Source organism: Temnothorax nylanderi, unplaced genomic scaffold (assembly GCF_030848795.1).
Source record: "Temnothorax nylanderi isolate EJ_2023f unplaced genomic scaffold, tnyl_v1.0 TNYL_tig0039_pilon, whole genome shotgun sequence".
Classification (NCBI taxonomy): Eukaryota; Metazoa; Arthropoda; class Insecta; order Hymenoptera; family Formicidae; genus Temnothorax; species Temnothorax nylanderi.
In genome coordinates, this window is record NW_027249101.1 from 942,660 (window position 1) to 966,557 (window position 23,898).

At 38.0% G+C, this 23,898-nt stretch overlaps 2 protein-coding genes across 15 annotated transcripts in view; both read left to right on the forward strand.

The window, feature by feature from the left end:
• The first annotated feature begins 381 nt into the window (after positions 1–381).
• G9a (histone-lysine N-methyltransferase G9a) lies at positions 382–10,061 on the forward strand. Its single transcript, XM_071704196.1, has 12 exons — positions 382–2,176; positions 2,256–2,848; positions 2,921–2,971; positions 3,154–3,248; positions 3,493–4,135; positions 4,445–4,777; positions 4,877–5,105; positions 5,279–5,485; positions 5,749–6,005; positions 6,164–6,414; positions 6,960–7,135; positions 8,548–10,061. The coding sequence occupies exons 1-12, from the start codon at positions 1,188–1,190 to the stop codon at positions 8,711–8,713; spliced, it is 3,990 nt and encodes a 1,329-aa protein (XP_071560297.1). The 5' UTR covers positions 382–1,187; the 3' UTR covers positions 8,714–10,061.
• Positions 10,062–11,426: 1,365 nt separating this feature from the next.
• Cac (calcium voltage-gated channel subunit cacophony) overlaps positions 11,427–23,898 on the forward strand; it is a 179,929-nt gene continuing 167,457 nt past the window's right edge. For 9 of the 14 annotated variants that reach the window (XM_071704198.1, XM_071704213.1, XM_071704197.1 and 6 more), the window contains exon 1: positions 11,428–11,991. The gene's annotated coding sequence lies outside the window, so the exon portion shown is untranslated. Of the gene's footprint in view, positions 11,992–23,898 lie in introns of all 14 variants that reach the window. The other 5 variants (XM_071704200.1, XM_071704201.1, XM_071704203.1 and 2 more) reach the window with 2 other exon arrangements.

The following is a 23,898-nucleotide window of genomic DNA, read 5'->3' on the forward strand; positions in this document are numbered from 1 at the left end:
GATTTTTTTACATGCGTGCTGTCTGGGTATCTATTATTTGACTCGGGCTATCTTCAGGTGGGATGGCATTTATGACGCCGTGTGTACTAGATTAACTAGATGAATTTCGTCTGACGAAGTGATCTACACTGATCTACATGGGAATCGCTAATATAAATGGTTCTCTCTTCCTCTCCCCCCTCCTTCTCTTACTCTTCATATCCATTATTCTCGAAGACCACTCATCTCGATAGATGGAGAAACCATATAAATCAAGCATGAATTAAATGTTGAAGGTCAATTTGACCTGACGCCGCGCGATAGCGGGCTGTAGGATCGCGGAGAGACAACAATCGTCGTCGTCGTCCCCAGTCGTCCCTGAACAATCAATATGGCTTCCAGTCAGCTCTGTGAGCGCGCCAGCGTAAGTGCGGCCATCTTCCTCTCTCTCTCTCTTTCCCTCTTCCGTTCCTTCGCGGGAAACTTTAGCGCGGCTGGCTCGGGCCGCTTCGCGCCGCTTCGGGATCGTCGATCCGATATCCGATTGGACATTAGTTGAGCGGCCTCGGGTCTCGGGACTCTCGGGTCGGGAATCTTCAACTCGCCGCGACTGAGCCGAGAGCAGCTCGGAGTCTCGGAGTCTCGGAGTAGTCGGAGTGGCTCGGTCGGCTCGGAGCAGCGCGAGGTAGTCGATGGGAGCAACAAGACACGCGTGCGTGCGGTACGCCTTTTATTCTGCGGCACGGACAGTGAGTAAAGGAGAGAGAGAGAGAGAGAGACAGAGAGAGAGAGGAAGAAAGAGAGAAAGAGGGGCGGAGGGAAGTGGTGAGTGGCGTCCTGGCGTCCCGCCATCGGTGGCGAAGGAGGATCGACGGGTTCGCGTCGTCGATAAGCGTCGCCGATAAGCGCGTCGGGGTGAGATTGATCGTCGCGCCGGAAAGCGGCGCGTTACTGTCCGGCAGGTAGGTAGGACGAAGGGCGGAAGGGAACTGGAAAAGAGAAACAGTTCTCCGCGCGAAAGACAGAAGGAATTGGAAAGAGAGAGAGAGAGAGAGAGAGAAAGGATAATTCGAAGGATACGCGAGAATTACCGGAGCATGCACCGGTAATCGGAGAAACAGGGACGGCAGCATGAGGTACGTCTCCGGAGATGCGCGTCGTCGCTCGTCGCAGCAGACTCGGTAGCTAGCCGCGCGCACCACCAAGGCATGGCCGACGTAGCGTCGCCGGAAGGCGACAACGGGCTCGTCGCCGCGACGCCCGAAGGGTGTCGAGCGCCACGGGTGACGGAGACCGGCGGCGCCAACGGCGGGACGGGGGACATGGCCGCCCCCGCTGCCGCCGCCGACAACGGAGTTGTCGACGACAAGGTCAGTATTCATGAGATCCTCGAGGGGATGACGAACGAGTTTAACAAGAATGTGAGCCCGACGAAGAATGAAATTGAAAAAATGGAACTGGAAGAGAAGGTGATGTCGCTATTGCCGTCGAGAATCGTCGACGAGGTGTCCAAGAGGGAAAGGGAGTCCGACGAGGTCAGCGAGGAAGCTGTTGAAGGTCCAGAGGATGTAGTTACCTTACGGACTCCGGAGGAGAATCACAAGGATGAGGAGGGGAGTTCGGCGGGCAAGCAGGAGGCTGTCAAGAAGGACAACAACATACCCAGGATCGTCTTGACGTTCAGGACCATCGACGAGAATACGGATCACGGCAAGAAGACCAAGATATCCAGTTGTTCCTCTAATCTCACTTTAGTTCCTGACGAGTTGGCCAACTGTGATCAAATTGGCGGCGTCTCGGTAAAGATAGAGACCTCTGATGAGAATTCCGACGTAGTGGAAGAGTCCCAAGCGGAGGAATCTCAAGCAGAGGAATCCCAAGCCGAGGAGTCCCAGACAGAGGAGTCTAAAGTTAAGGAATCTCAATCAGAGAAGTCTCAAGCAGAGGAGACAAAGAAGAAGGAATCTACAAAGGTGACAGAATCGAAAGTCGTCGATGAGAATAAAATAGAAACTACAGAAGAGAAACAAAATAGTGATGCACAACTTCCTATCCAGAAGAAGTCTGAAACCACGGAGAATAATGCTGAAAACAGCAGCGCCAAGACAACACTCGCAGAAGGTACTGCGCAACAAGAAACTACCGCGCCAGTTACCAGGAAGAGAAGAATTGGGCGACCTAGATTACGAGCACTTAGGTTTTTTGTTTTCCTTTTACTTACTATTTTTGAATATTTAAGCGTGAGATATTTGTAAACCTGTTTCCTTCATTTTCAGTGATTCAATACCTCGGAATGAGGAACCTCCCGGTCCCAAGCGTTCAGCTAGGAGGTTGTGTAAAGAGTCTGTAAAGAGCACTGTACTGGAAAGCGCCATGGCACGTAAGGAGAAGTCCAATTATACGGAGGAATACAAGAAAAAGAAGTACAACAAACCGGGTCGACCCAAGAAGATTGTTCCAGGCAAAGATCCGATCAAGCAGACACAAGTAAAGCCGTCCGATGTCCGTCAGGAGATGGAGACGTCGCTGACGTCTGATAATAGCACGACTGAGATGTTAGAGTCTTCGCGCGACACTTCTCTACCCGAGAACAGCATGAACGACAATGTTATGGATGATTCGCAGTCGTTCTCATCCGACTTCGATGGAATGCCGAAGCTATCGCCGATGACGAGGAGCTCGGAATCACAGACCAAACTGGGCAATTCCATCGGCAGTCCTAGCAGCGACGACACACCTTTGGCCGATATTCAAAAGCCTTTTTTAAAACCTGCTACCCAACCCGCCATTCGACCCAAGAGAGAGAGGGGACGTCCTCGCGGAAGCACTCAAGCAGCGCGGAAGATAGCAAAAGCGGATTTGTACGAAGGTGATGCAATAAGAAATAAATAGTAATCTCTTCCGGTCACAGCTGTTGTAATCAAAATCAATTATCTTGCAGATGGTTCTCCATCCGTTGCAGAAGCTGGAAAAAATAACGATTATCCTGAAGGTAAAACTTTAGCTTTTAACTTAATGAATATAAAAAGACAAATAAAAAATTAATTAAAATGAAAAGTTTGCCGTTCAAGTATTAAGACATTATTTTACATTTCTCTTCTCTCTATCCTCTGTTATAAATATGTAAAGCAGTGTTTTATTTATTAACTATGTTTTATATCAACTTTAATACAGACATGCCAGTCAAACGAACTCGCCGGAGTATGCCGAGCCCAAGTCCCGCGGAAGGACAGGCATCAAAGCCGGAATCAACGGCTATTATGAGTGAAGTCAGTATTGTCATCTAAGCTGCTTAATCTAATATTAGTCTAGTAGATCAGGATTACAAATTCTTAAATATGAAAGATTGTATTAATATATTTATTTAAATCATTTAATTGAAATCTCGTTCGATCGGCACAAGTTGAGATAAATATCATTACATCTCCGTATAATACTCTCCCAGTCAGTAGGAAAAAAAATGTTTACAACAAACTTTGACTAGGATCCTTATTCTTTTTTCATCAATTTTAGACGTACGTGCAATCCATGCTGTGCCTGTGCCAAGTGCGATCTCAGTTATACGTGACGATAACCGGTACCGGGGGACCACTCTACTGTACTGCTATCGACTCGATCGACAGCCGGGTGGTGGGCTGCTGTAACGAGGTTGACGCCAACGACGTGGCGATGAGGCGACCCAGCACACGCGTGCCTTTCATTATCCTTTGTCGTATGCACAAGGAACGACTGCTGCGCCACAATTGTTGTCCCTCCTGCGGCATGTTCTGCTCCCAAGGCAGGTTCGTGCAGTGTGCCAATGGTCACCAGTACCATCGCGAATGTGAGATCTATCCGAACAAGAAAGGCGTCTGTCCGCACTGCAGCAGTGAGACAGCAGCCTATGATGTAATGGTGACTATGAACGGCATGCGGCGGCCGGTTTTCATTCCTACGCGTAAAAAATTTTCCAAATTGCCGTCTGCAAAGATGAGCTTACCTGGAAAAGGTGACAACACGAAATTGGCTGAGCGTCCGCCCAGCCCGTTGATCAAGCCTGACGTTATCAAGATACCCGAACCGTCGATTAATGCTGAGAGGCCAGAGCGTTATACCATCATGAGTCTCTACACATCCGTGAAAAACGGGGATCTTGAAAAGTTAGTGAATGTACTAGGTAAGTAGATACTTGAGAAATAGGAAAATTAAAATAAATCGATGATAATTGAGTTTGTGAAATTGGAAATTTCCAAGCTTGGAAATCATATTCCTTTATATTTCTATTTTTATCTATTTATCTTAAATCTTTCATTAAATAAACGTTTTATTCAGAAGATAGACTAAGATAAGCTAAATGGAGTTTTATTATTTACAATTCTCCGATTCAGATTCTTTGTAAATTATATTTTTAGCGAATGATGAAAATGTTATTTACTTTGATAGCTTAATTATCGTATCGCTATAATGTACAATTTATGGTTTCCAGCATGTGGTTATAATGCAAATCACACATTCCGGGATTACGCTCACCGGACCGGTCTGCACATAGCAGCAGATAAAGGACATTTGTCATGTGTGCACGTTCTGGTTCAAGCTGGTGCTCAAGTAGATGTAATGGATAGGAACCAATTAACTCCGCTAATGCTAGCCGCGAGTAATGGTAATGCTGCCGTTGTGAAGTACCTAGTCAGGATAGGCGCCGATGTAACACTAAAGGGCGAGGACGGTATGACCGCCTTGCATATGGCTGCCAAGTCCGGTCACCTAGAAGTCTGCAAAATCATTCTGACTGAGTGTAAAGTGCCGAGAACATTAGTAGGTAATGTGTGTTGTGCCGAACTCGTCTCTAAATATAAACAATCTGTTTCTTGCTTTTTTAGATTTAATGCTTTACGTTCTCTTACGTTTTTATTTGCAGATTCTGTTGACGATGGGGGCTGGACAAGTTTAATCTGGGCGTGTGAGTTTTGTCATACGAATGTCGCACGGTATTTATTGGACAAGAAGTGCGATCCGCTTATCCGTGATGCCGAGCAGAATATAGCGTTGCATTGGAGTGCCTTCAGCGGCAGTTCCGACATCACGGAAATGCTTCTCAACGAGGGATGCGATGTGAACGCTGTCAACGTCCATGGTGATACTCCCTTGTACGTTTTGTGTCTCTGTTGTAGATTGTGTTCTGAAAATTTTCCTTATTTTTATTTTTTCATATTACGCGAACAGAAACATCTATTGTGATCAATGACTATTCTAAATAAGCTGAAGTTTTGAGATGATTCTCTTTAATTATAAAATAATATTTTATTTCTTCTTCTTTTAGACACATAGCAGCTAGACAGGATCAATATGCAGTCAGTGTTCTACTGCTAGCACGCGGTGCTAAAATAGGAGAGGTGAATGCTGCTGGCGAAACCGCGGTGAACTGTTGCGCTTTGGATGGCGATACTATGGCTGCTTTGAGATTGAACGCAAAAGTCAACGAACTCTCTGAGCATATGTGGGAAAAGACAGTTAAGATATTGACGAAGTAAGTATATATTATCAAGTACGCACGATTATCTGTATAAGAAAATATATGAATGACATACGCTGTATAATTTTACGAAAAAATTGAATTGCCTTAATGGTTGTTGTCGAGTTAGATATATTAAGAATTTTATTACGCAATTTCTGTCGAGAATATTGTTAACTTAGTTACAACATCGAAGATTACGTGTAGAATAAATAAAAAGTAGCTTTATTTGTCTGATCTTTCGTTCTACAAAAATTTTATTATCTGTTTTTTTACAGTGACATTTCACGCGGAAAGGAAACAAATCCTATACAATGTGTTAATGGATACGATTCCGAAGACAAGCCGACGGATTTTCTTTACGTAACGGAGAATTGTTTCACGAGCAATATTAATGTGGACCGCACAATTACATCATTGCAGTCTTGTCGATGTGAGGATAATTGCAGTACCGAAAAGTGTTTATGCGGAAATATAAGTCTGCGATGTTGGTACGATGAGGAGGGAAAACTTGTTCCAGAATTTAATTATGCAGGTATCCCTATTTAAATATCAACATTAAAAAAATTTTATTCGTAAGAGCAAAAAAACTTTTTATAAGTCCATAAATACATTAATTGAATTAGTGGCAAAGAAATTTATTTTACGAAAATGATTTTATCAAGATCTTAACAAATAATATTTCTGTCATAGATCCACCAATGTTGTTTGAATGTAATCCGGCTTGTGACTGTAATCGTATTACGTGCAACAACCGAGTGGTTCAGCATGGGCTGACGCAACGATTTCAATTGTTTCGCACAAAGGGCAAGGGTTGGGGCCTCCGAACTCTCCGGCATATTCCTAAAGGCACTTATGTTTGCGAATATGTCGGCGAGATAATCTCAGATTCCGAGGCTGATCATCGCGAAGATGACTCCTACTTGTTCGATTTGGACAATAGAGTAAGATACATAACTTTTACTTTGGTTTAGAAAAAAGAAAAGTAGTTTTGCTTCCAATATTCACGCATATTGTTTCTATAATTTCCCTCTTAGGAAATATTTTTCCTCTTGGATTTTGCCGTCTTTCAAAGAATGTAGCACTATAATTTATTATTTAATTATCTTGGAATCTGTTTGTGTTTTTATCATGAGAAGAGAGTTTTTTTGCTCAAAATTTTTTATACGCAGAGAATCAAAATCGAGTCGTTCCTTTGACAAAGTGACAAACTATCTGACGCATTCTCATTTTTTGTGTAATCATTTTTACATAAATTTTAATTCAATATATTTAGATACGTACATAATCTGAGATGTAAAAAAGTTGTTTTGGCTACTCTGTTCGGAGATTTTAGGCACTTTTTTGAAAACAGAAGATTGTTGTTTCGAATCTTCTACGTTTACAATTTGTTTCTTTACAACTGTTTCTCATTGGTGTTATACAGCTTATTAAATCTCTAAGTCATTATATTGTAGATTGACAAAAAAATTTTTTACTTTATGTGCAGGATGGAGAAACGTATTGTATAGACGCGAGACGTTACGGGAATATTGCTCGGTTCATTAATCATTCGTGCGCGCCGAATCTATTGCCGGTGCGAGTGTTCGTCGAACATCAGGATCTGCATTTTCCAAGGATAGCGTTTTTCGCTAATCGCGACATCGAGGCAGATGAAGAGCTCGGGTATGTTAAAAAGCGGTGAATTTGAAGTCATTAAGATGCCGAAAATCACTGAGTACTCTCACTGAGCCTCTAAATTAACTAACAGGACACAACACATTGTTGCACTTTCCGTTAATAAATTGTTTAACGTTTTGTTTTTCGTTCGATCGACAGTATGTAGTTGTAGTTTTTTTTTCACCTTTGTTACTTCATATTTCGTCTCTTAATTCTGTGTCGTGACTCAAATATATATTGTGACATCAGAGTAATCCGATTCTGTTAACTTTTTATTAAAATGTAGACTGACAAAATGTTAAGCTAGAACTACATCTATCGTAACGCTTTGATCGTGGTCGTAAGCAATGAAGCCGTCGTAAACCGTATACCTATGCCAATATGTCTATAAACACATTTTTCTTCACACGTCGAGAAAGCTGACAGGTTAAGTTATGTTGTAACGCTAGACAAGTGTCGTAATCGTAAGAGTTCAAGCTGAATCAACTCATACGATGAGCTTACGATAGCTATTACGACGAGCGTTACGATCGCTTACGGTGAATATTACGATAGATGTAGTTCGGGCTCTACGTTCATCCAATAAAGATATTTGATAATAATATTTAAATGACCCTTATAATCTTTCAACAGATTATACTTCTATTCGTTCTTTCATTTGATTATTTATTTCTCTCGAGTTCTAGAGAGTTAAAACAATCATAAATTGCCTTCTCATTTTTCTTGACATAATTATGCAAGATTTCAAGATTTAATTTTTCTTTTTATTTAACGCGATTTCGAACCAGTATATATATGACTTACTATATCTACCCAGATAACACAGTGTCCAAAATCGGGACATAAGACGTCTCAAAGACGTCTTAAAGACATCATTAAGACATCTTAAAGACATCTTAAAGACGTCATATGACGTCTTAAAGATGTCTTAATGACGTCTTTAAGTCGTTTTATGTCCCGATTTTGGACATTGTTTTATCTGGATACGTATCTAATATTAACGCACGACGGATTAGGGCTAAAGCACATATGACAGTCGTATACTACGTTTACGCGAGCGTTACTTCTGTAGTAACTTACGATAATTCCTTCGCGTAAACGGGATTTTGTAGTAACTTACGATAATTTATTCCGCGTAAACGAGTGATATATCGTAAGTTACTACAGAAGTAACGCTCGCGTAAACGTAGTAGTAGTCGTGGACGTAAGTAACACACAAGCTTTGACGTATCCTGATTTGTCAGGTCCAGGACTACGACTGTCGTATATCGCTACGCCATGTTATGTGCTTTGGCTCTTAAGGTGACGGTATCTTTAAGAATATTCACACATCACAATCTGATTTGCTTTTTTTTTTACGTCACGTACCTTTCTGCTAACATCGCACGATAGACCAATATGGATCTGTTTGCCCTTAGCTTCGATTACGGCGAGAAATTCTGGATAATAAAGTGCAAGTCCTTCACATGTACCTGCGGTGCCGAAAACTGCCGTTACTCTGAGAAGACTATACAAGTTACGCTGGATAACTACCGGAGAAAGATACAGCAGGAGGAAATATTGGCAGCTCAAACCTCGTCGTAACCCTAATACGATTTAGCTTAATTCTTTAGGTGTTTACGATTTTTCGCGAACGGACACGACGATGATAACGACGGCAGCGATCGTCCCGTCGATCATAGTTCTCCGCGTCAGTTCGCCGTGAAATTGATTGCCGCAATGCCCGCGGGGTCGTAAAAGTACAAATGCAAAACGGTGGTGGAATGATAAGCGTTTGATTAGGTTCTTTCATCGATGTTTCCTTACGCTGTAATATACCAGTCGGCTTCGCAGCGGTCACGTTCGGTTATGTTATCGTTTTTTGCCGAACACCGAACGCTCGTCCGTGTTGAGATAAAATGCCGGTAAAATAAATTGACAGCCGGTCTATCAAGATTGTTATCGCTCGTTTTTTGAGTATTAATAAATTTTAATAGTAATTTGAAAAATAACCCAGGGAACACAATGTTCCAAATCGGGCACATGACGTCTTAATGACGTCATTAAGACGTCATGTGCCCGATTTGGAATATCATAAGTCATCTTTAAGACGTCGTATGTCTCGATTTGAGACGTGTGTTGTCTGGGAAACTACTTGCGAGAATGTGTATATTAAGAAAGGGACAAATATATGTATATGATATGTATAATAGTCGGTTTATCAAAAATATTTATGATAGATTTTTGCGAAGGTTATTTTCTTGGAAGTGTCTCCCATTTTTCTTGGCAGACCGGTGGTTAATAACAATTTTGTATTTTATACAATGAATCTTCGATTTGGTTTGAAAGGCTTACGGAGGATGTAATAATTGTAACACGTTTTGCAAGATATCCTTGTCACATTCTCTCCTAATTCTCTTTCAAACTCAAGGAGATTTCAACGTCATCTCGTCCATATTTTCTCTCAGGCTTGCTCGTACTTGTTTCCTACTATTTTTGCCGATCTTCTCCGCGAGAATGCAACGACTCTACGAGAAAGTGCCACGTTGATTTTTACTTTTTTTCTCCCCCTCCCCCCTTTTTTTAGCGAGATAACGATGCGCATAATATATGACGATTAATAGCTAGTTATTGCGTGTGCGAGGGTGCGAAGGTAGTGAATATTGCGTGTTGAGACTATTGTTATGGTCCTGCTTGGACGGAGTATGTGATTGCAGGACAGATAAGTATGTGAAGCTACCATCGCTTTTAAGTGAATCGATGTTGGAATGATTGCAGCCGCGTGTTCGTGTGTTCCTTATTATAAAGCGTCACGCTATTTTATTCCAATTAGTCGCTCATCTCAGAGTAAAGCATTTTAACGTTGGATTCACTACAAGCGATGTAATATGTAAGAATACACCTTTTTGTACAAACAATCGACTTTTTGTATAATAAAAGTTGCCCTTTTTAACACGCGAGTTCTCATTTTGTACTAATCTAATTGAAATGAAAGAGAGAAACAATTTAAAATTTTACAAAGAGATTGAATGGGATTGAATTTTTCAAATTTTTTTACATTTTTAATATTTGTTATAATTCTAATATTTGTGAGATAAACTTTTTTTATAGTAAGTGAGAATAAATGCATCTTCATCTACCCAGACAACACAATGTCGTCTTGAAGACGTCTTATGTCTCGATTTTGGACATTGTGTTATCATGGAAATGTCTTCTGGTAAGGTCTAAAAGAAAGTTGAATACGATCTAAGAGATGGCGTTAAAAGTACGTTTTATTTAGAGAGTTTTATTGTTCCAAAATAGCTACATGAGAAAGCTGTATTTTATTGAATTTTTCTGTATCTAATACTTTTTTACAATTTTTACAATCATTAAAATATTTCGAATGTAATTTTGTCTTTTTTTAGAACAAAGAAAAGAACGGTAGCTTGTTGGGAACGGAAAGAAACCCAGAGGAATACATTCAAAATTCAAATAATATTTAATTTGTAAAATAATGTCTCAGATTATATAATGGAAGAAATTCCGTTTTGATTTATTTTGATTCACTTATTTTTAAAAGTCATTCTTTAAAACAAATTTCTCATTTTTATTCTTCAAATTCTGGTAAACAGTGTAAGTTCGAACATTCGATCGACGCAATCGAATAATGAGCTTATTTGTTAATATCTATTGCATTAGATGTGTTTTGCCGTAAACATCGAGACATCCTTTTTCTCGCCTATATTCTAATATCCTGATATTAGAATATATACACTATCGTTTGAAACGAAAATTATTTCTGTTAGTAATGCTTTACAATTTAACTTCGAAATAAAATCGCTATAAAATTACGTCTCACGAATTTGGAAATTTTAATTAATAATCATTATTGTAAAAAATTTTACACTTTATTTCTCTGAGAACATAAATCATTAAAATAGTACAAAGAAACGGCTGAAAAATTGAGCTAACTTTAGAGTGTTAATTTCAAAGAAATATGCGCATCTTTATATCTCCTAAGTGGTTCTTTCACACGATTTTTCCGATTCGCATTCAAAGTCAAGAGTATACTAATGAGACATTTACTTAGCGAACCAGCGAAAGAAAATTAAAAGTACCATTATCGCGTCGGTAAAAGAAAAATCTCGTTTTTCAAACGGAATGAAATATATAGCGCCCCGCGCCGCGCGCCGGCAACAGCGGCAACAGGCACACACCTGCGCAGTGAGCGGGCCGCGGGCGGCGGCGCGCCGGCGGCGCCGGCCGCTGATTGGCCGGCGCGGGCGCGCCGGCTCGAAATTCAAGTGGGTCCCGCGGCAGTTAGTGTAGCGACCGTGGAGCGAGCGCGCTTGAGGGCGCGACGCCGTGTAGCCCGCGTAGAATTATTCGTAGGTACCTTTTTTTCACCCGTTCGGGCGCGCGCGTCCGCGACGCCTTATTATCACAATCAGAGCGCGTTTCATCGTTATACACCGAGGTTCGCGTTCGCGCGCGATCGTGCTCGTGATTGTTCCGCGAACGCGCTTTAGAAAGCCCTTCCTCTCCTCCCCCTCCCCCCGCGATTCGTTTTTACGTTTCTCCACCCGGTTCTCCGGTTTTTGCGTGAGCGCGCGCGCGCGCGCGCGCTACTCTTCTCGCCGGTTAAAAGTTCTCGGCCGGCGAAGGGCGAAGGGCGTAGGAAAGCGGTAAACGTGCCGAAAGAATGTGCCGATCGTCGACGACGTGTCGACGTGACGTGACGCGACGACGCGCGGTCGAGTCAGTGAGTGTGCGACGGTGTTGATCACGGTGCTGGAGGCGATCGTCCACGGGTGTTTGGTATGACGATGACGACCAGCTGACGGATGTGTCTCTTCTCTATCTCCTCACGGCGGGGCTGACGATTGAGCGGACAGTGGAAGGTAAGCCAGAGAACATTTTTTCTGAGGGGAGGAGATGAGAGGTACGCGAGTCGAACGTTGAACCGCGCGTCGCGATCGTGCTCCATTTTGCGATGCTCGCGGTCGCGATTTCACGGCGTGAATTTCACGCGCCGCGTTCCAGCGACGTTCTCGCGTTTCCACGATACAAAGATTTTTACGGTAAAGTGAATGAATTTCTACGGAGCGCGAATCTCGGGGCCCGATATAAGACGCGCTCTATTCGCAGTTTGGGCCGTGAGAGGTTTCCCAGACAGCACCATGTCCAAAATCGGGACATAAAAGACATTTTTTAGACGTCTTTTTTAGCCATCTTTTTTCGTAAGACATCTAAAAGATGTCTTGTGTGTGTGTCTCGATTTTGGCCATGGTGCTGGGTTTAAGCTTTCCGGTTGATTGCGGACGACTTTCCGGCCGCCTCGTTGTTCTCGCGATTAATCTCTTATGACGGACGGAAAAGAAAGTTCCTTCGTGAAATTAAGCTGCGAAAGCTGGCATGAATCACGAGCGGATATTAATATCCCGCTGCTTCTCGTTTCCTTCCTTTCCGCGTGGCTCGAGGCCTCGAGCTCAGTGAATCGTTAAGGCCCGGTTCCACAAACGTCGGTTAACTTTGAACTTCAGGTTAACTCACTCTTCGTCTCTTTCTAACGTCCCTCTTATTAGGGCCGGCGTTTCACCGTCTTCGATGACTTCGATTAACTGTAACCTTCGATTAAACTCACTCTTCTCGTCTCTTTCTAAGGGGGACAGTTAGAAAGAGATGGAGAGTGAGCTTAATCGAAGGTTACAGTTAATCGACGTTGGTGAAACTGGCCTCTAGAAAGAGACGAAGAGTGAGTTAACCTAAGGTTAGACGTTTGTGAAACTGGGCCTTAAGTGTTCGAGCTCAGAAGTGTAACAATACTGTTGACGAGATTCGTGTAATTTCTTGTTTCCTTGATATACAAGGTGGAGTGAAAAATGGCAAGGAAGAAAGGATATATTTGTACTTTTAATTTGAGATAAAAATCGTCGCGTTCTTTAAACGGACGCTTCAATCGATCTTCGATTGTTAGTTATTCGAGGATTAAAGAATTTCGATGACATATTAATAGATAGTCTGTTTTCCGATAGCAGTAATAAAGTATTTTATTAATTTCAGTGGTAGGCAAATAAACGAAAGTCTAGTCAATAAAATAAATCAATTTATTTTATTGACTAGTCTCCTTTTCCTCTATGCGCGCATTTTTCTCTTATTTATAAATGTATTAAATGTATTAATGCTGTATAGATACAATTTATATATTGGATTCTTGATTCTGTATCTTATTTTTGATTGCAAAAATCGCGCTGTTTTTCTCCGAAGTAGATAGATATATTCTGAGAATATCCACATTTAACATGCAGATTATACAATAACAAGTAAGACAGGATATGTATATGAATCTAACAATTAATTAGAGAAGATGCCATTTTCGGTCGGATTAGCTCTTGGTAGCTTAATAATTATTTCTGTATGAATTTTGTATACCTTTTTCCAACTCATTGTCAGTAAACTGCGCGCCGATTATTTATCGGTCTTAAAACACAGAGCTTTTTGTTGGAACAGTAAATCCACGTACTTAAATTGATAATCGAGTTAACTTTTGATGCTAATAAGCATTCTATTTAAATCACGATAAAGAATTTATTGTGAAAAATATCACCCCAGCCAGGGTTCGAACCTGGACCTCCCCACAATTCCCCCTAATACAGTTAAAAGTTAAATCGATTATCGATTTAAGTATGTGGATAAACTGTTCCGACAAAAAACTGTGTTTTAAAACCAACAAATAATCGATGCGCAGTTTATTGAGTTGGAAAAATTCAAATTATACAAAATTTACACACAAATATTATTATTAGGCTACCAAGATCCATGCAGCTCGACCGAAAATGGCTTCTCTAATTAATTGCAGATTATAATTATGCATAATTAATATAGTATCAAATGTGTAATTAATATAATATCAAATGTATAATTAATATAGTATCAAAATAGACTATTCGTGCAAGTTTTCTACAAAACCGCCGAAATATTTGATATTTTTTTCCATGCAGACTCACACAACTACATAATTCAGTTAAAGCGAGATTTTTCAAACTTATTTCTTCAATATTTTATTCTTTTCTTCGTCGAATATCGTTACATTTGTTGCTCGCGATAGACTCCGACTTTTTCTCTCGGAAAGTTGTGACCTTTCCCCTCCTTCGGCTACTCTTATCTCCCAGAATATCAAGCAATTACGAAGCCGCGAGTATTAAGTTCGAAAGCGAAATTCTTTCGATGAGGCAATTTTGCCCGGGAACTGCTGGCTTTTGTTGACTCCGTGGGAGTCGAGGACTTATATCGGAGCGAAAGGAAGATTTTTGTCGAAACACAAATAAAACTTTTCGATTTAAAAGTTATTGTTCTGAAAAAAATCATAGCTATATAGAAAATAATCTAGCGATTTTTGAAACGATAATTGCAGTAATCATCATCTTGTTTCGAACTTTTAATATCTCGATGTTTTAAATTATTTTGATTACTAATTATCTTTTTATTATCTTCGCAAATACTATTTAGATATAATACACATAACGTTTCGCTGTTTTGATAATTAATCTTTTAACGAGGAGTTAGAATTATCTTTTTTTTTAAGAAAAATTTTGCAAAAATTAGCTATCTTAATTAGATAGAATTAAATTTCGATCGGGAGGAAATTATATCAGACATTCTATATTTACTGTATATATGCGAAATGATTTTCTTTGTGATTGCACGTGTATTTTTTTTTCTATTGTCTGTTTTTTATAATGCAAATTTTATTCGAAATGAAATTCCCCGATTTTCGCTATAGATACAACGATATACTATATTTTTAATTAGAGCGATTTATTTCTCAAAAAATGACAATTATGCGAACTTTTAATTTGATGCAATTTGCAAAGAGAGATCTCTCTTTGCAAATTGCATCAAATTAAAAGTTCGCATAATTGTCATTTAAGGATTAAATGTATAAAAGAAAAAAATATAGATATGAATGTAAAAAACATGCGATATAATAAACGCATTTGCGTTTGTTAGCTTGTATCGGTTTATAATGGTTTATAATTTCATGCTTAAATATAAAAATTATATTTTTATAATACATAGTAAAAGCTGGTCGTTTAATTAGAAAGACTGATTTCTATTGATTCTCGTATTCGCTTACTATTTACCAGCGAAGCAGACTTGATTCTTTACGTGAACTAAACAATGAAAGAACTTCAGTTTTCTTACCTTTCCAAACGATGAATATTAAAGGTTTTGTAGAAAGATTAACAGTATCGATGCGTTTTTGCTTTCCCTCAGGCTGTATTCTGTACACACGTATCGACAGTTGTCTGTTTGGTAAGTGTCGTTGCGCAGCTTTTACATGATATGCAAATAGCTACGCACCGACACTTTACCAAACTTCTCGATACGTGTGTACAAAATAAGGATTTAATCTGTTTGTTCTTTTTCGAACTGGTGCACTCTAGTGCAATATAAGTTAGACTGAAACAAAATATACTTGTCTCACTCTAACTTATTGTTCAGGAAGTTGTTCGAAAAAGAAGACGTACGGCGAGTATAAATTTGTATCTTAGAGAAGAAAGAATTGTATTCATTATTATAAATTTACAGAAAACAGGGCTTAACGTTTTAAATAGAAAAATGTATTCTTTAGATATAAAATAAAAATAGCAGTTTGATTTATCGAGTTTTTAACAAAGTAATTTAACTGACATGTTTAATAATACAACTGTCAATAACGCTTTACCTGACCTGAAAAAAACTGGAGATTCTTTATCTCTAAAGTACAGAATTATGAAATGTAGGGGAGTACAAGCACGTTTCTAAAAAAAAATATAGTGCAGTTTCCTGCGGAATTTAATTAGGAAATCGCTAATTACCCATGATCGAAGTTGCCGACTCCTTGATATTCGCGGGCGTAAATGAATTGGTTGTTGAAAGTGCAGTTTTTCACGAGGTTTTTGCTTCCCCGCTGTACATTCAAATATCACAGGAACTTTCTAACGACCTTTGAGAAATATTTATCTTTAAAGATCGTAATTTATAGCAACGTCCCCTTAAAACAAGCTTTACGTAAAGCTTTAAGTGCCTTCGATTTTCCTTAATTAAAGCTGTGGGTAAACAGTTTTACTCTTTTTATATATTTTGTCAGTCAAGTTTTGAGTAAAATCTAATTTTAAGCTACTGTACGATAAATATACTTAATTTAAATGTACTTAATTTTTATTTAAATGTTTTATTTAATGTTTTATTTAAATGTACTTAATTTAAATAAAAATATCTAATTCTAAATAAACATGCGTTATATTAAGTAAATAAGCTATCAGCAGCCACCTAAATAAATATATTTTTTCTCAGTGTACTCTTTATTTACTCATCACGGTATAACAAGCGCGAGTAATGTATTTTGTTACAAGCCGGTTTGCTATATACGGTGAGTTACAATCGACAGATCTTGCTTAATTGGCCACCCGCCGCGCTCAAAATTGTTCCTTCTATTATATAATTTTCGCGACTGGCATTATCGCTCATTATTCACGACCTTATTTCGCTGCTTCTTGTTATTGGCCACTCCATCGTTTCTTACTTTCTGAGCAGAGATCCTGTTCGTTTATGGGCGAATTATTATTTAGAAACTATAGGAGCTTCTCTCTGCTTAGTTATCAGAATCTCTTCCACAAAACAAAGGACAGTTTGCAGAGGCAATCTTCGTAAAATCTGTTGCGTTAATGTAATATGATGAAGGGATGCATAAAGATGCAAGTTACTTTTTAATTAAGGTTGCTTAATTAAGTATTTTTATGAGAATCTCTCTCGTTGAATTTTATCGCGTATATAGGTTTAATTGTCATTCTCGGAAAAATTGTAGAATAATTTTTCTTGAAACTTTTTCTTGGGACTTCAAATAAGTTAGAATTTTACATTTCTCTTTCTTTTCCTTTCTTTCTTTCTAACATGCTGGATAATTAATTAGTTAAATATACGTTTTTGTATATGAGATACAAATTTAAATAAAATTTCTTGTATAAATACGTACACTTAGTGTCTTTTTCTTTGTAATTAAATTTATTATATTATGTACAATTTTTGCGTTTAAAAAGTAGGATAATAGACAATATAACAGAATTGGTATAGATACGTGCAATATTAAAAATTTATTTTAACGCGAGTATTTCGCTGTATCGTCGAAATCATCCTCACAATTTCGGCTCTAAAATATTGAAAATTCAAATACTGACGGCAATAAAATCCAAAATACATATTAACGTGAAAATTCGTCACAATAGTCGTGAAACGAACGCATTTGAGACCGTTATATATAAAGGCATGGCATTAACTTATTCATAAATATATTTATTGTTCTTTCAGAGATGAACAAATCTTCATTGAATATTCATTGAATAGTAAGCCTCGCAAAAATTGATTACGATCGTTCTTTATAACGAATTTGCTGATACAATAAAATTATCGTAATCCGAAAAATGTTGCTTTGCTCGTAATCAATAAATAAAAAGTAATTTTTACATCCTTTAACTTGTAACTTTATATGTAATATAAATCCTTTTCTGATTTATTAATCTGATAAATAATTATCCTTATTTTATTTTTACTTGTAAAGAAAGAATGGTTTTAAAGGAAGAAAATAAAAACGGTTAAAGAGAAAAATGTGCCCTCCATGACCTGTCGTGTGCAGATATGATCTGTCGCTACACTCGTGTATTGACTGCTGTTTACAAAAATAGGTCTTCCCACATCTGGCGATTATCTGTGATTACGTTCCACGATTCGTTACATGGTTTCATCGAGCTACTCGCACGCCGCGAGAGAGAATCGATCTGTTGGTTTTCAATGAGGGCCGGCCGCGCGCGTCATTGCTATACACTTTTTGTCTGATCCGTCATTTTTCGATATGCGATTAAACAGCACTGACAAATTCGGCGATCCCTTGGATACGAGATATTTGAAAGCTCATGCGAATGTGGGATACGCATTTGAAACGCACAAGCGCTTTCAGACATGCAATTATTACGAAATAATTGCGCGTTTATCGTTTATCTTGGAATTATTACTTCGAAATATAAACTGACAGATGAATTAGTAATTGGTAAAACTATACACAAACGTGTATTTTAGTTATAGGAACGATATTTATATATAGACGGGTTATTTGCGAATATTCGATACGTATACAGTTTCGTCTGACAAAATTAACACGGTACGGAATATCCTCTATTTTGCTTTAAGGAACGAACGCATCCTGAGTCGGTTATGACCTAAATACACAGTCTGTATATTCTCTCTGTGTAAACTGAAAAACGGTGAACAACAAAATGCCCCAGCGTTACCGTCGAGAAACAATTATAAGTATCGTGACTTTTTTTAATACGTGTTTTTCCATAGAATTCGGTATACTCAACGAGATAGGGTATCGTTCGCACGACGTCATCGCTATCGCGAAGTCAATGGATTTTCGTGTTTATCTCTCCGTCGTTCGCGGAAGCTTTAGAAATGTACTTACACGCTCGTATCCAAGTACGCATCCAAGTCAACCGATGGTTTACGCCTGCACGCGAAAGCTGCAGGGCTGCCTTAGTGGGTTGTATTATTAATCACTCGAATTAGTACTCGGAAATAAATAGGTATTGAACTTTTTAAAATTTATTTTGGGGAACTATGACTTGCATTTGAAACTTATTCTTTATAAATCAGTATACTCTCGAAGATATTAATTTGACACATTTTTGCTTTTTAAAAAATTAAAGCACGTTACTGATCAAAGGGAGAATGTCTCTGTTGTTTCTTCGATACTTTGAAAATTACCTTGGATGTAAAATTTTGGTTTTGGAAAAAGATGTTTGAGAGTCTGGATTTGAAAAAAAATTAAAAAAAAATGTATGTTATTAACATTATCTTTGTATAACTCGTTTTTGTAAATTTTACACATTATTACATACAAAACTGTAGTCGTTGTTTATTTTACTATGTTTATTTATGTTTTTCATCTTATGTATGAAATACAACAGGGTGAGAAATTTGAAAGTAATCTCTTCGAAAGTATCGGTCGTAGAAATAAAGCGAAAGTATAATTATCAAAATTAATAAGTAAGAAGCTTGTTGAAGAAAAATATCGATCTTTTCTTTGTTCTCGCAAGTCCGCAGTCGGGGAACACTTTACTCGTTCGCGTTTCTAAAGCTTTCTAGGTTTCCGGTAACGCCTTAAGAATACGGCACTAGAGCTTAGAGTTGTTTCCCTGCTGATTTGGATCTCCGTTTCCTTCGCGGGCTAGAGTCTTCGAACATGGCGCGCGTAATTTCTCTTGATCACCCGGTAACTCTAGAAGGGTACCGTCGCGCGTCGCACGCAGATTTCCACTCGCAGATAGCGATCTCATCGTCGATCCGGTGTCCACCCCGGCTGATTGTATCTGAACGCGAAGCGAATGTGAAATCACGCGATAGTGACAATTTGTGGATACGTCCGATACAATCGGAACGGGTCATTCCCTGTGGCCTCAATAGTGAGAATTAAGAGCCTTCAAAGAAAGAAAGACTGTGATACTCTATAAATAAAAAATACCTTAAAATACCGATGCCAATTTATAAGATTATCGCGTGCAATCTTAATCTCTACGTTATGTTATTAATATTTAAAAAATGCACAAATTAAATAAATTAGTTAGAATGAAGAGGTATTGATATCGAATATATGAAAATGTGGTCAACATACAGTAATATTATTCAATCTTTTACCAGATAATTAAATTATAGATATAAAATTAAATTATAAATGATCAATCATAATAATGTATTAATTTTTATGATGTGTTTTCCTCCACATTAATTTATTACTTAATTAATTTCCATAAGATATCATCTTACATCATTATTTAATATTGCATATTGTCCTTGTGATTTGGTATGCAAATCGATTGCAACGTTGTTCCGCGTTGTTGATAACGAACACAACGGAAAATCGCATTCGCGCTTGTAACTCATTAGATATCTTCTCTATTATCGTGACAAGAAGTTCTAATAATTTTGAGACACTCCGTACGCGGGATTTTATTACCTTCGTCGAAAGTCAAAAAGCTGTAACTATATACGGGACGTTAGTTTTCGCTTTTAGTAACATAGACCGCTTTTTTGCTCTTATCGCGTTGAAGCACCTGATTACGTTATCTTTCGCGTTCGAAAGTTGTTCCGTAGACGGATGACATCGCGACTAGAAACACATATACATTTAATTATCTACATTTATCTACAAACGATTCGTCGAGGATATTGTAGCTGAATTAGACATTAACTTAAACACTGCAAATCCAAGTGTGTTATTTTAATTGAAGCTCTTTTTACACATTTCTTGCCGTTGTAAATCACGTCATTTAATACGATTGAACGTATTAACTTTTAATTTAATACGATTAAACGTGTTAATTTAACTCGCAACAAATGTAAAATGAGTTTCATCAGTCAAATGTGTTATTTTTAAGGTATATTAAGCTATCTAAGCCAAATTATCAGAACACAAAAAATTTTATATGGAATTAATTTGCTAATTACACAGGCCGACATTTTTAAAAACCTGAGACCAGACTATACTTTCCCAAAGGTTTTCGGCCCGCTGAATCCGAATCCGCCAGCGGAATTGCTCCATCACATCAGGTTTTCGAGATATCTTAACCTGAAAGTGCAAAAAACACAGTTTTTCGCTATATTCGGGGTTATATTAAACCGCGAATTAATTTTATTTGCTATTTTTTTGCTTTTAAAAGTAATTTTTTTGCTCCAGCTATTAAAAAGTTACGAAGGGCTGGATAGCTTAATCTTAAGCTATCCAGCCCAGCCCTTTGTAAATTTTTAATAGTGTGAGAAAAAAATTATTTTTGCAAGCAAAAAATAGCAAAAAAATAGCAAATAATTTTGGTATTATTAACTTTTTGCTATGACTTATGTATGTTTTTTTTTTACAATGGCTGGATAGTTTAGTCTTAAGCTATCTTGCCTTTCGTAACTTTTTAATAGCTGGAGCAAAAAAATTACTTTTAAAAGCAAAAAATAGCAAATAATTAGCAAATTAATTCCATATAAAATTTTTTGTGTTCTGATAATTTAGCTCAGATAGCTTAATATATATACTTTTATTTTTAGACATTTATGCGTGTAGAAATAACACACTTGGATTTACAGTGAATGCGTCTGCAAATCTCTCTTTCTCTCTCTCTCTCTCTCTGACAATCGTCATAGTGGGTTATACGTGTCGAATGTTAAAATCACGTACTATAAGTGATTAACGTGAAAGCCGCGTATTTAAAGGTGAAAAATGTGTCACGCGGTGGATATGTTGATCGCGTGAATTGTCTAATGTCTAATACTTATTGCTTTGTGCGACGCGTTCACGGCCGAAGCTATTCGATTGACGTGCGCATTCTTGCGAGCCACAGGGATTAAAACACGTTTCGACTTTTACACGCTCTTCTCTGTTTCATGTCGATATTTGCGTCTTCGAATACGTGGCTGCCTCCACATGTGGCGCCTGTATACATAAATACACACATATGTATGCACCTATGCGGCGCCGCCGTGGTTTCACGAGCGGCTGACCACAAGCCACTCAGTCTTTTCCCATTTTCTCGGCCTTCCCGACCGCTTTGGATATACCTGAATAAACACAAATCGCGCGCATAAAGACGAGAATGATGTACCTGTCAAATCGAATTTGTAAAAAGTCATCTTTTTATTTTCTAAATTTCAATGTAATCAACAAAACTAATAACCAACGGTTGGCTTTTTCTAAAAAAAAAAATAAAATTTAGGCGTTATGTCTTTGTACAAAAGTAATAATGTTTAAAGTCATGGAGTTGCTAATTTTATAATTAATTATTTTATAAGTGATAAACATATGTCAGTGTGCATGGACATTACAAAATAATCTCTCATTATCTATTATTCTTTAATTGATAATCGTATTTGACGAACTGTTGTTGATTCTTCTTTCCCTCTCTATAAATAATTAAGAGTAAATTCAAAAGTCAATTTCACATAACTATCTATATATGTTTTATTGTGCTTTGACGTATATTGACAGGAAAAGGAAAAGAGAAAATTATACTGTTCGGCAATTTACAAGTGTTTGCTCAACAGGGAACATCGTTGTAAAGGCAGAAACGCTATATTGACGCGTACCCGGGTACGAGCCTAACATCACGATCAATCCTTTGATGTAGGGAACTATGGTACACGTGGCTGCAAAATTAGCGAACGTGGGCAACTAGATTTGCGGACGTCTGCTATGGCTAGAAACATTAGGTTCTCTGTTTGCCACCGCCGTCAATTTATCGATCGAATCATCCTTCACGTCGATTGGCATCAATACCTGTTACTCGAACAAATAGGACATCTCGCATTAAACCGCACAAAAATGAGTTTATTTAATATTTATTTGTGTATGAGAGTATTTGTGGATATTCATATAAATTAATGTAACTATAATATTGAGTATAGTATATAGGATAAGCAGAATATATAGCACATTAATTAATTACATAACGTTTATTATCTCTTCAAAATGTATTTTGTGTGAAGAGATATATTAATTTACTTTTCACAAATAACTCTTGCATGAATTGATTAAATGTAATTAATTTAAATGCGTTTTTAAAGTGAGAAAATTCTCTGCGGAGCAGTTGTTTTAATATAATGTAAACATAAACACAAATGCAAAGCTTTTTGCTTTGCGTAAAAATTTCCTTTTACTTTCAAATTCTGTACTAGCGCAATTATCGACTCCGTCAACTTTTATAGAGGATACCCGACTGAGACAAAACTTCGCTCGAAACTTCCCCGGAGGTAATTAAGAATTTTTCTTTGCTCCTCGTTAGGAGTTGCAGGATGTAGTAGGGGCAATCTTGGGGGTACAGCGTTTTGGCGTGTCTCGTACGCGAGCGAGAGGAAGGAAGGCTTAACTCTAAAGCGGGTTTCCAATTCCAAGCAATCATAATGGATTTTACCCAGGAGGTTCAACAACGTTGGCATACTAATTAGTGTCTCGGTCGCGCTATCTCGAGCAGCATGCGGCGCTCGTCTCAGAAGCATTTCGGAAGCCGCGACATAGCGAGTCTAATGATCCGGGGGAAATCGACATCGAATCGCGCGCAACAGCGTGTGTACATATACTGCCGCTTCATCGCGCATGAATAACGCCATTTGAGGCGCAACGAGGTTGCTTACACTGTTCATTTAATACATCGCGAATAATTCAACGCCGCCGATTGCGGATTTGTCGTTATTTATGCCGCGTCAGTATATATTTGCCGAAGTATATATCGCGAAACTATTTATACATCGAAATATTCAGGATATTCTCGTTTGATGCAGTTTTCAGAATAAAATAAAGTCGCGATATGAAAGAATAAATAGAATGTCTAAATCTGCGTACTTTATTTCATACGAGGAATTACGTTTGAATTAATTTGGAATAAATATTTTTGTTCTCTAATTTTACTCTATATAATGCAACCATTACAATAGAAACTTGACGAAATCGCTAAAAGAAGTCAGGTCTTACTTTTCATTTTTGCAAGAATCAAAGAGAGGAATATTGGTTATTTAACAAATATTTAATAAAATATTTGTTGTGTTAATTATTATCTTAATATGAATTATTACTTTTGTTAATTTTCAATTTTATTATTACATATATATTTCCGAGAAAGAATACCTACATCTTTAATGTAGAGGTAGCGTTATTTGACATCTTCATCTTAATTTCTCAAAAGGAAATAAATGGAATTTTCACTTCAACACCTCCGGATATACGTTTGCAACAC